The sequence below is a fragment of the Euprymna scolopes genome, chromosome 29 (assembly GCF_053919585.1).
Source record: "Euprymna scolopes isolate OS-2025 chromosome 29, ASM5391958v1, whole genome shotgun sequence".
In the NCBI taxonomy this organism is placed as follows: domain Eukaryota; kingdom Metazoa; phylum Mollusca; class Cephalopoda; order Sepiida; family Sepiolidae; genus Euprymna; species Euprymna scolopes.
In genome coordinates this window covers 6,440,377-6,453,347 of record NC_136510.1, presented here as the reverse complement: position 1 = coordinate 6,453,347, position 12,971 = coordinate 6,440,377, and the positions used below count along the sequence as shown (strand labels likewise).

At 34.4% G+C, this 12,971-nt stretch overlaps 1 protein-coding gene across 1 annotated transcript in view; it reads left to right on the top strand.

Moving 5' to 3' along the window:
* The first annotated feature begins 1,937 nt into the window (after nucleotides 1-1,937).
* Nucleotides 1,938-12,971, top strand: part of LOC145252473 (FAST kinase domain-containing protein 1, mitochondrial-like) — a 50,425-nt gene continuing 39,391 nt past the window's right edge. The window contains exons 1-3 of the mRNA XM_080111896.1: nucleotides 1,938-2,106; nucleotides 3,438-3,959; nucleotides 11,796-12,651. Of these exons, the coding sequence (XP_079968022.1) occupies nucleotides 3,470-3,959; nucleotides 11,796-12,651 (1,346 nt within the window). The 5' untranslated portion in view covers nucleotides 1,938-2,106; nucleotides 3,438-3,469. The remainder of the gene's footprint in view (nucleotides 2,107-3,437; nucleotides 3,960-11,795; nucleotides 12,652-12,971) is intronic.

Sequence of the window (12,971 nt, the reverse complement as noted above, 5' to 3'; positions counted from 1 at the left end):
GTGATGAAAAGGGAGATAAGCGTGTCCCCTGTATTCGCAATCTTCAAGGTGTTCACATCTGGGGGGAAAATGTCATTTCCCCCCAAATTTTCTGTAAAAATTACTTTTAACAATAAATAATTTTCTACTCAATGAATTTTCGTAATTTTTTAATATATCACTATTTGCGACACAATAATTAATCAGGAATTGTGGGACTCCTAAGTTTTAGGTTTAATTCAGTTTGGTTTAAATTCTATAGAATCACTTTTCTCTTTCTTATACGCCGATTCTTCAAATTACAATCGTGTTATTAACTAAATTTTCAAAAAATTTTTAAAAGAAGAAAAAATCATTTAATAAGCCTCAACATATAGGTACGTGCAAAATGAATGACGATTTTAAACATTTTGACCTTAATCCCTTTACTTAAAAAAATCACCAAAAATCAGGAAATTAATCAATTTTAATGAAATTTTCAGTATTTATTAATGATGATCGCAGAATATAATGAACTAATTATTTTTATTTAAATCCGAGTGGAAATGTATTATTTTGTTTAAACAATAAACACCTTTACTAAAGTTATAGTTTTCAGTAGTAAATAAAAAACGCAAGACTTTATTTTTGCTTTTTTTTATATAAATAAAGTATTGTAATTTGTAATAACAAAAATAAAATAAAATATTTTTTACAGGAACATTACAAAAAATTTCACCAAAATCCGTATTAATGAATTCGATATAACTCAAAAAAAAATGAATTTCTCGAACTACCGATATTACCATTGAATTAAGCATTGTTTATTTAATATTTTTACAAAAAAAAAAATTATAATAGCAAAAAAATATTTCTATTTTTTTTTTAAATTACATATTTCGCATAATTTTTATATGCAACATTTTAATAATTTCCTTGCTCGCAAAAATGTGAAACTTTCGGCGTAACATAATTTTTATATAATATTGAACAATAATTAAGAAAAAAATTAATTTAAAAATAGGAACATTTTATCTGTGCCTAAATCAAAACGTGGATTCCATGAACAAAGCTTCTTTCTTAGAACTGCACGCCTGTGGAGCTCTGTTCCGTCTGCCTGCTTCCCACCTGACTACAACTTGGATGTCTTCAAGTCCAACGTTAACAAATTCCTAATGAACCGCCCCCTTAAGTAAACACTTCATCAAATCTCCACACTAACGTAATGTACTTGCAATAACCCTTATCCCTGAGTGGCTTCTGGGCCTTGATAAGTGGTGACCACTGTGTAAAAAAAAAAAAAATAAAATAAAATAATTAAATTAAAAAATGCAAAAATTAATACAAACGTTCAAAAAAGTAATGTACGGATGCGCGACTGGGAAAAAAAAAGGACTCCCTCCCTTTTAATTTAATTACATGACGTCATTTTCACAGTCTTTCGACTGGGCCTTCGTAATTTTCGTGTTTACAAAATTTTAGTTTGTTGCGTTTTGCGAACGCCAGAATCACTCGGTTTTGGGCTAATTAGTTTATGTTTTGTACAAACAAGGTGTTTTTTTTTTATTTATTTAATCCAATATCTTAGGACTTTACTAATTATCTTTGAAATAAACCCAGAAAATTAATATTTATCTTTTAAAGGATTTTTTACAATGAATTTATTTAACTTCGAAATTTAGCTGCATTGGATAGCTCGCCATGAAAACATTTTCATAACATTTTTTTTTTTTTCACGTGTACAAATATTTTTTTCCTTTTGGAAATTAAGTTTAGTCGTTAATCTTTCAAATACAATCAAAAAGTAATCGGAAACCTACAAAAAAAATTATGATACCCCGGCTTTCAAAACTAGGTCCCCCATTTTTGTCCGTCCATTTTTTGCCCGTACCTATCAACATGCATTTGGAAAGACAAGGTCACCTTAGGGGTTTCTGTTCAATGCGGAAGGGAGACAACTCTGAAATTGTTTATCTCAAGGGAAGTAATCAATTTCAAGATGGCGCTAAAGCACGTGTATATATGCGGTTTCGCCGAACAAAATGGTGTTTTTATTAATTAATAAGCACACATACAAAATAGGGACGCGTATAATATGTTATAAAACATGAATCAGTTTGTTGACGTTCTATCGGCTCGTTTATTAACGTGAGTAGATTTTGACCTGTATTTACAATCACGTAGCTTTTAAACATTTCACCATTTTAGGAAATCGACGTTCGTTACATTATATAATGTCGCTTTTAGTTATAAATAAAATGTATATCTGTTGTTTTATTCGTTTTTAGGGCACTTCTGCAGTTTAACATCCGAAATTATATTTAGAAAGCCATTCTTACTACGAAGAGGAGGCTTTTGTTAACTTTTACGTTGCTTAGATAGTACTCTCCTCTAGTTAAAAATAGGTACTAAGTGCACTTATTGATCCGTGCTGAAATAATAACGTTATTATTTTAAAAGCCATTCTTAACATGGGGAGGGTGTTTTGTTACCTTATCTGTACTTTAACCTTACAATTGAATAAAAAAAAAACATATCATAAAACTTAAATTAAACTTGGAAATACGATTTAAAAAATAGCGCGGATCAGTAAGTTCAGTAGCACCAAAAAAAAAATAATTTGTAAACTAACTGCACTAGTTTTTTTTTTTTTTTTTAGTATTTAAAAAACTAAACGCAGACAAGTAGGAAAGTATGTTTATTTACGTATTGGGTGATTCAGAAGAATAGGTGACTCTAAGTCCGCAGCAAAAAGTACTTATGCGTGTATGTTATAGCACCGAAATAATAACGTTATTATTTAAAAAGCCATTCTTAACATGTGGAGGGAAGGGTATTTTTGTAACTATTCTGTACTTTCACTTAACAATTAAATAAACAATATATACGAGGGTCGTTCCAAAAGTAAAACTTCCTTCTTCTTTTTTTTTTTTTAACTTAAAAAGGTTGGAGAGCTAGCTACGGAGATGGGAGTGGGACCATTAAAACGAGTGACCTTTTGTGTTCTAGAATTTATTTTTCTACCTAGTCACCACCATTCTCAATGCATCTTTTGCCAGGAATTCAACGATTCATTTCTGTTTTTTATGCCATTAAAGTAGCGAAAAGGGAGATAAATATGTCCCCTGAATTTGCGATCTTCAAGGTGTTGATATCTAGGGACAATGCAATTTCCCCCAATTTTCCGTAAAAATTACTTTTAACTATAAATAATTTTCTACTTGATGAATTTTCATAATTTTTGGATATATTACTATTTTCGACATGACAATTTAGTAAGTACTGTGTTGTTTTTACTTAAAACCGCATATTAAAAAAAATCGATCTGTAGATTCTTTCTTAACAAGCACCAATTATTTTTACCAATAATTTTGTAGAAATTTTCAAGTAATTGATTTTTCAGAGAATTCTGTTATCATCCCTTCATCGGTCTCTTCGGCTCCTGCACTAATACACTCTATTTTTTTCGACTTTTTCAGCCTGCTTTAAAGAAAACCCAAGATCGTGAACCATGTCTCCATTTCTGGGAAGTGGACGCAAGTCCGTACAGTCACTATTGCATCTGTTCAAAACATCAGTCAATTCACCCCATTTGTACCGCCTATACCACAAACATTTGCGGGGCAGGCACCATACATCTCTACTCGCCATCCGACACAAGATTCAGTCATCCCAAATCCAAGAATTCTCGATGCCCTCTACATCGAGATATTATTCCTCTCATGAATTGCTGGACGCCTTAACAGATGAGATCCACGAAGGGAGGCTCTCACTGACTGAATTGCCCGAGAAACTTGAATGCCTCGTGGATAATGTGTACGCCTCGTTTTCCAGCATCCCTTGGATTCACTACCACAACCAACCGATTGCATTGATGCAGTTGCTCATCAATGAAAAACTCGACCAATTTATGGCCCCGATTCATGGTGAGCCAGGTTTTAGTTTACTGTTGAAATTCATCGATGATAACCTCGCTTCTATACCAGACAGTCTCATACCACGTAAGTGTGCGTTTTATATTCTAGCGTTTAACTCTGTTGCTAGACATGTAGTGTTTTATATTCTAACATTTAACTCTGTTGCTAACCATGTAGCGTTTTATATTTTAGCGTTTAACTCTATTGCTAACCATGTAGTGTTTTATATTCTAACATTTAACTCTGTTGCTAACCATGTAGCGTTTTATATTTTAGCGTTTAACTCTATTGCTAACCATGTAGCGTTTTATATTTTAGCGTTTCACTCTATTGCTAACCATGTAGTGTTTTATATTCTAACATTTAACTCTATTGCTAACCATGTAGCGTTTTATATTTTAGCGTTTAACTCTATTGCTAACCATGTAGCGTTTTATATTTTAGCGTTTCACTCTATTGCTAACCATGTAGCGTTTTATATTTTAGCGTTTCACTCTATTGCTAATCATGTAGCGTTTTATATTCTAACATTTAACTCTATTGCTAACCATGTAGCGTTTTATATTTTAGCGTTTATCTCTATTGCTAACCATGTAGCGTTTTATATTTTAGCGTTTAGCGTTTCACTCTATTGCTAACCATGTAGCGTTTTATATTTTAGCGTTTCACTCTATTGCTAACCATGTAGCGTTTTATATTTTAGCGTTTCACTCTATTGCTAACCATGTAGCGTTTTATATTTTAGCGTTTCACTCTATTGCTAATCATGTAGCGTTTTATATTCTAACATTTAACTCTATTGCTAACCATGTAGCGTTTTATATTTTAGCGTTTAACTCTATTGCTAACCATGTAGCGTTTTATATTTTAGCGTTTCACTCTCTTGCTAACCATGTAGCGTTTTATATTCTAACATTTAACTCTATTGTTAACCATGTAGCGTTTTATATTTTAGCGTTTCACTCTATTGCTAACCATGTAGCGTTTTATATTTTAGCGTTTCACTCTATTGCTAACCATGTGGCGTTTTATATTTTAGCGTTTCACTCTATTGCTAACCATGTGGCGTTTTATATTTTAGCGTTTCACTCTATTGCTAACCATGTGGCGTTTTATATTTTAGCGTTTCACTCTATTGCTAACCATGTGGCGTTTTATATTTTAGCGTTTAACTCTATTGCTAACCATGTAGTGTTTTATATTTTAGCGTTTAACTCTATTGCTAAACATGTAGACTTTCTACTTGCCTGCCATACCACACTCTACTTATAGCTTCTCTATTGCCGATTCGTTCACACAGTCATGTTCCCAACTAGCCTCCCAGATAGTGACCACCAACAAGCTTCATTCTAGACCTATTCCTTACCACATTACCTGAAAAGTGTGTAATCAATGCCCAGAGTCCACTCGGAAACGCAGACCACCTAGTGGTATCAGTACACATCACACTCAAATCCAAACCTCAAGGTGAGGAGCCATTGCTCAAAATGGCAAGGTACTACAAAAGGGCTGACTGGGAAGCCATCAGAGAACACATCAGAGATGCCCCATGGACCAATATCTTCTCTCTCCTTGCTAAACAGTGCGCCGCTGAGACAACTAAATAGTGCAAAGTGGGCATTGAAGCATATGTCCCGCACGGAACGATTATAGCAAGCCCCACTCATCTTCATGGTTCACTACAGATTGTGCAGCTGACATTGCACAAAGGCAGCACATACGTCATAAGTTAAAACCACAGCTAAACTATAGATGTTAGAAATCCTTGTAATTGTAAAATCACAGCTAAACTAAAGATGTTAGAAATCCTTGTAATTGTAAAATCACAGCTAAATTATAGATGTTAGAAATCCTTGTAATTGTAAAACCACAGCTAAACTATAGATGTTAGAAATCCTTGTAATTGTAAAACCACAGCTAAACTATAGATGTTAGAAATCCTTGTAATTGTAAAATCACAGCTAAAAGACAACATGCTGTAATAAACAGGGAACGCATAGAATCAAAGAAGATAGGAACTCGCAGAATCAAAGAAGATAGGAACTCGCAATTTCTGGAAAATTTATAACAGTGTAGTGAATAAAGGACAATCAGTGATTCTCCCACTGTCCAACAACCAGAAGGTTGCATGCACGGTAACCAAAAAGGCAGAACTGCTTGCAATTCACCTCCAACTCCATCCTAGAACCAACAAACCACTCCTTCCCAAATTTCCCTATGCAGATGAAAGCGACAATCGATGATCTGAAAATCACCCCTTCTCATGTCCGCTATATCATAAAAAACTTAGACACCTCCAAGGCTTATGGGCCTGATCTGATTCCTGCTATACTAATTAAAAAATGCTCAGCTGAGCTAGCAGTGTCAGAAATTTCGTGAAAATAGTGAATAATTCCACCCCATCTTTCCAAGCTTATAACTCCTCGAAAAATGTAATTCAAGCCCTAATTTTTTTTTCAATTAAAGGAGCAAGGACCAAGGTTTTATTAAAAAAAAAAAAAAAAAAAAAACTGTGTTTTTTGTTTTTAAAAAAAAGGTTTTAAACTTCGGACTTTACAGGTAAATTTCTAAAAAAGGGATTTTTTTTGTTTTAAATTTGAATATATTATTTATTGACCTTTTCTCTTCAATTTGTGATATATAAAACTATTAAACATAAATAAATTATTTACTTTTTAAGAGAAACTTGAAAATGTGTGACACTTACACAAATGGGGGGGGGCGTGAATTTAAAAAAAAACGTTTGTCTAAAATATTATATTCGGTTTATTGGAAAGAACATAAAATTTCACATTGACCCTGAAAATATCATAAAGATAGAATCAATAGAAAAATTTTGATAGATTTTTAAAGTTTAAAAATTGAAAAATATTGAGTTCGGAAAATTCATTACTGTTTTTAAAAAAAAAAAAAAAATATTTCTATTACTTTTAAAACAACTGTAATAGTTTATTTTGGAAGTATAATCCATAAAGAAAATAAATAACCAATTTTTAACGGAGAAATTACGAGATTTTTATATTTTATTCGCAGTTTCGTGTTAGGGGTGTCAAAAATTCCTACAAAAATTCTGATACTGCTACAGCTTAGCTAGCCCTCATACTTTCCAAACTCTACAAGAAATGCCTTGCTGAATCCTACTTCCCTAATAGCTGGAAGATGGCCACTCTAGTACCAGTGTACAAAAATTTTGGCAAAAGGACCCCCCCCCTCAATTATCGCCCTATAAGTCTCCTCCTCTTCTTCACTAAAATCTCTGAGACGCTAATCAAAGCACTAGTTCACCACCTTGCAAAAGCTAATCTTTCTGACAAACAGTATGGATATTTAGGCAATGTCATTCTACTGCAGATATTTTAACAGTCATCTCTGAACGCATACACCATACACTGGATAAGGCGGGTGAAGCCCGGACTGTAGCTCTCGATATATTCAAGGCCTTTGACAAAGTCTGGCATGAAGGGCTGCTAATGGAAATCAAATCATATGATATCGGAATCAAAGTGTAGTATCTGTTCTGCAGATGCTGCACTTAAGATAATTTGTACCAGTCAATGGAGGGGAAACCCTCTATACTGGGACAATTATTATTTTTGGTCACAACCAGAGTGCCTTCTTTTTACCCTACTTTTAGGGGAGCTGGTTTTCCCCCACATTAAAAACGGCCTTGTGCCTAATTTGCTTTGGTGGAAAAGCAAATAAATACAGTAACTGGACGAATATTAAATATAATTAGATCCTTCTTAGACAATAGCACCATCCAGGTTGTTATTGTGTCGGAGATGGGTATAGTTGCGGATGCTATAACGCTCTATAACATGCATGAGGGAAGGACGGATATACACAAATCCAAGACAATGACTGAATCCTTAGAAAATGACCTCCAAACAGTATTGGAATGAGGAAATAAATGGATGGTGACATTTAATGCGAGTAAGATTAAGTTGCTCCCCTTTAACAATTATACGACGCCTCTCCAACCACCGATATCCATGACAAATAACACCTTACCTGAGAATTCTTCCTTCAAACTCCTCGGCTTAAAATTCGCAGGAAATATGAACTGGAACAAATACATTAAGGATATTGTGACGGCTGCTGCAAGGAAGGTGGGCTCCCTCTATCGTGCTAGAAAATTGCTCACACCTGAGTATCCTATATTTCTATGAAGCCACCATTTGCCCATGTATGGAGTATTGTTGCCACATCTGGGCTGGTGCATCTACCACTAGTCTCTCCCTCTTGGATAGGGTACAAAAAAGAGTCTCCAATCTAATAGGTCCCACTTTATCAACTAGACTCCAACCCCTGTCCCATCCTCGCAATCTTGCATATTTGTGCCTGTTTTACAAATATTTTAATGGAATGTGCTCTGATGAACTCATTGCACTTGTGCCCCCTCGACATACATATCCCCCGACAAACCTGCTTAGCAACAAAATCACACCCCTCCACTGTTGAGGTCCCCAAATGCCAGAAAGTTTTTTACTCAAATAGCTTCTCTAGAACGGCTAGACTTTGGAATTCTCTTCCCAAACTGTACTGAGATGCAGAAGGTCAAATGCAACGTAAACCAACATCTTAATCTTTCTTAGGCATCGTCCCTTATGTCCAAGTGGCAATATGCCTTGTTCAAAAAGAGCAGTATGAAAAAGATAAATGAGGTCCATGAGCCATGTCTACAGAAAAACAGGAATAAAGCAGATTAGTTTGATGGGAAAGATCGTGGCTAGAAGAATCAGAGGACGACAGTGAGAAACATATGTAGACATTCTGAATACCTGGGCAACATCAAAAATGATGAGCAACAATGAATTCATGGATGCCTCGAGGGAGAAAGATAGATAGAAAGCCATAGCCATCAATACTTGTACCAGGCAGGACACCATTTGATGATGATGAATAAAACAGTGCTTGTCCGAGCCCCAATCTCTAGTCCCCCCACCTCGCCAATCTTTAGTCCCCCCACCTCGCCAATCTTTCAAGAAAAACACCTGTCTAGCTGAAACCACTGTCAATAATTTTCTCCACTCTTTATCTGTGTCTAAATCAAAACGTAGATTCCATGAACAAAGCTTCTTTCTTAGAATTGCACGACTTTGGAACTCTCTTCCGTTTGCCTGTTTCCCACCTGACTACAACTTGGACGTCTTCAAGTCCAACATAAACAAATTCCTGATAAACCGCCCCCATAAGTAAGACACTTTATCAAATCTCCATTACTAACGATTACTATGATATTATCCCATTGATTACTGTACACGCAATAACCCTTATCCCTGAGTGGCTTCCGGGCCTTGATAAGTGGTGACTACCATGTTTAAAAAAAAAAAAAAAAGAGTAAAATCTTTGAATGGCTGAATAATGTGTGCATATACATATATCGCTAAGTTGAAATGCAAAATGTTTTTCAATTTGCTGACATATTTCTATGACTTTTACGGTGACGTCACACATGTGCAAATTCAAAAGTAGCTTGAAATGGTTTCATTTTAAATCTTTCTTATCTATTTGTTGATAGCTCAAATGATAGGCAACGCAGCAGGAGAACTAAGTATTTTAGTTTCAATTCTAGCTAAGTTATGTTTTTAAACTTTTGAAATCAGTACTATATCTAATATATAAAAGCTACATGTCTGTCTGTCTCCATATTTACAAACTCTATCTTCTCCGAAACTAAGTCACAGAGCGGCGCTAGGGGGCTCAAATGATTGGATTTTTTACAGACCATTCTTTTATGGGTCTTCGTGCAGTTAAAATAGATTTTAAGGGGTTAAAAATGGGTCAGCATTGAAAAAAATCATTATACATTTTGTATATTCATCTTAGTTCATTTTTAATTTTTAATCAGTTCATATATGTGTCACGTTGGTAACATCACAAGCTTTTAATGCTACGGTTTCGGTTTCCGTTTCGATTTCGATTCTAGCTGATGGCACCCAAATATTTTATTTTACTTTTGAAATCACGACTCTATAATAATATATACGAAATCTGGACAAATTAAAATATCATATTTAAGCGTATTTTACAACCGGGCAAAGCTGGGTGCCACCCTGCTACTATATATATATATATATATATATATATATATATATATATATATATATATATATATACTTGTTTGTTGTTATATAAACATGGTCACATCCTGCTGCTACAAATAGCCACTTGTTTCAATCAAACAACAGATATCATCAGGCAGCGACTTGATTATTCAAAAGTTCAATGAATAATAAGGTTATTCATTGAACTTTTGAATAATCAAGTCGCTGCCTGATGATATCTGTTGTTTGATTGAAACAAGTGGCTATTTTTAGCAGCAGGATGTGGCCATGTTTATATAACAATAAACAAGTATTATCAGCTCTTTTTATTGATCACTATCTAACAACCTCGTTGAATTCATTAGTCCATTACTTTTGAATAAAAAAACCCGAGTATATATATATATATATATATATATATATATATATATATATAATATTCAATAGAAAATTGGATTTGTAATGATAAATACAAAATCTGCATGAATTTAAATATATTTAAGCGTATTTTGCAACTGAAATCATATAAATGAACTATTTAGTTCTTCTTAAACTTTGTAATTCCTCTGCGTTGCCTTAACACAATCATCAGGAATTGATCTTCCTCCTTTCATTTCATACAGAAGGGAAGATGCTGCCTAGAAACAAGATCAAATTGTTATCTACTATTAAAATTAATTATATATTGTTTTTTATTGCAATCCTTTGAGATAAGTAATTTGTATATGTTTTCATTTATTTGTGAACTGTTATCCTCATCATCATAGTTGTTTTTGTTTCACAACGTTTCGGCCAACTCATCCTCTGACCTTCCTCAGATAGTTAACCGCAATGGGATAGAAATGCTGAGTCTTTTAACTGTATCCTGCTTTCCTATCCGTGGCGCAGTGGATAGAGGTGTTGAGTTTCTACAGTTCTCAGAAGAACATTGTCTGAAGATAGCGGTTTCAATCCTACCCAAAGCAAACCAGAGAATTAGTTGGCCAAATCGTGGTGAGACAACAACAACTATGGAAGGCAGTAATTACTGGAGACACAGTTAAATAACAGCATTCCTATCCTGTCATGGTTAACCAACTGAAAAAGGCCGGAGATGAGTTGGCGGAAATGTGGTGAAACTGCAACAACTATGAAAATGAGGATAACTGTCCACAAATAAAACTAATTTTTTTTTTTTTTTTTTTACAATGTTCCATACCAATGGTCACACGTTGACAACAATGACCAACGCGTTCTTTCCGTGATATTACCGTCACATTTTTTTTTCTTACTGTTCAGATTTCAACAGTCATCGATTAGCTGGTTCACGCATTTTTTACTAAAAATATGTCATTATACGTCATCATACTTTTAGTATTAAATATTTACATTTCGATACATGTAACTCATTTAAACGTAGACAACAAACTCATTTAAACAGAATTAAATAATAGAACCATGAAGTTTGCGTTTGTTTATTAATAATATTTTTGGACGATATAGTTACTGTTTTAAGTGCAATATGTACACAAAACAAAGTATTTCTTGAAAAATGTCCCAGACCGTTTGGCTAGGAGCAAAGTGTAGTATCTGTTCTTACACTACACTTGATTTTCCCTCTCCTTGATCGGTTAAAATATTGCCCCCTACATTGCAAAATAAACAAATCTTTTTAGACTAAGGTAATTTACATTTTGATACCGATCTAAAGTACCTCTTTCTTGGAAGGCCAATTTTTTTTTTTTTATTAGATATGTATTTTTTCATACGTTAAAGTTAAATATAAATTGCTTAATCATAGACAATAAACTCATTCAAAAATTAAAAAAAAAAAAAAAACGCACGATGTTTGCGTGCATTAATAATTTTTTTTTTCCTTTTCTTTTTCAAAAAGGTTACTTGTATGGTATTCTGTTTCTTGGCGTGGATAAAACCAACCCACTCGTCCATAAGATGCTCTTCCGCCTCTACGATACTCCAGACGTTATGGACATGAAAAACATAGCAACCATTACAGAATGCATCCGTATTTTTCCTCGGGGTGACTTCAAAATCTGGAAACGAATCTCCAATTGGATTGCAGTTAACATTGACGAAACCAAATACCGGGCCTCCATCGATGTCCACGATTTGAGCCGAGCCATGATTAATATGCGCCAGTTGTCCTCCCCAAAACGACTTTATTCTGCTCTAGAACTGACTAAAACCATTGTAGAGCAGGAACAGAACTCGTTATCTATGCTGCAACTCGGATCGGCCCTTCGTCTTTTCCGCCACCTGACATTCCACGTGCCAACGGAAAGCCGCAAGGAAATCATGGAAGGCGTGCAACAGATTCTGAATCTTGTGACAGACAAGCTGCCCGAATTCCAGTGTCACAATTTTGCGGACATTTGTCACATGTTGAAGGTGATGAATTTCTACACGCCTAACCTGATGACAAAATTTCAGAAGAAGGCGTTGGCAATCTTCGACTCTCAACCGATCAAGATCAGTGAACTGGTCAACCTTTGCTACGTGTTCGACAAGAACATGTCGCTCGCCACACGGCACAAGATTGAGTCGTCATTGTTTCAGAACATGCACGAAGCCGACATCTTGTTGCTAAGCAACATAGCTGACATTCTTTCCGATATTGACTGTGTGAACACGGACGTTATTCAAAATTACCAAGAATTGGTTTTGGAAAACATTGAGGGAATTCAAAAATACATTACAAGATTCTTCAAAATATTCCGTTTTTTGAACAGGTAAGAATAAATCTGGTTCTTGCCCAGAATTTCTCCAATATTAAAAAACATCTGTATGATGCACATGTCATATTCCAAAATTCACATAAATTAATGAAGTAGTTTTGTAATATTTCGTTGTGTTTCTACATATAATGTTTATAACTCTTAAATTCTCTTACATAACACAGCGGTACACGCCACATGGCAGTCAATTACGTGATACGTCTCGTTAATAAAATTTTTGCTCTTCCTCATTAATTGTTCGTAGGATTATATTGCGTTCACTTCATGAAGGTAATTACATCTTGTTACTTCATTTATTTTATGTTCATTGTTAC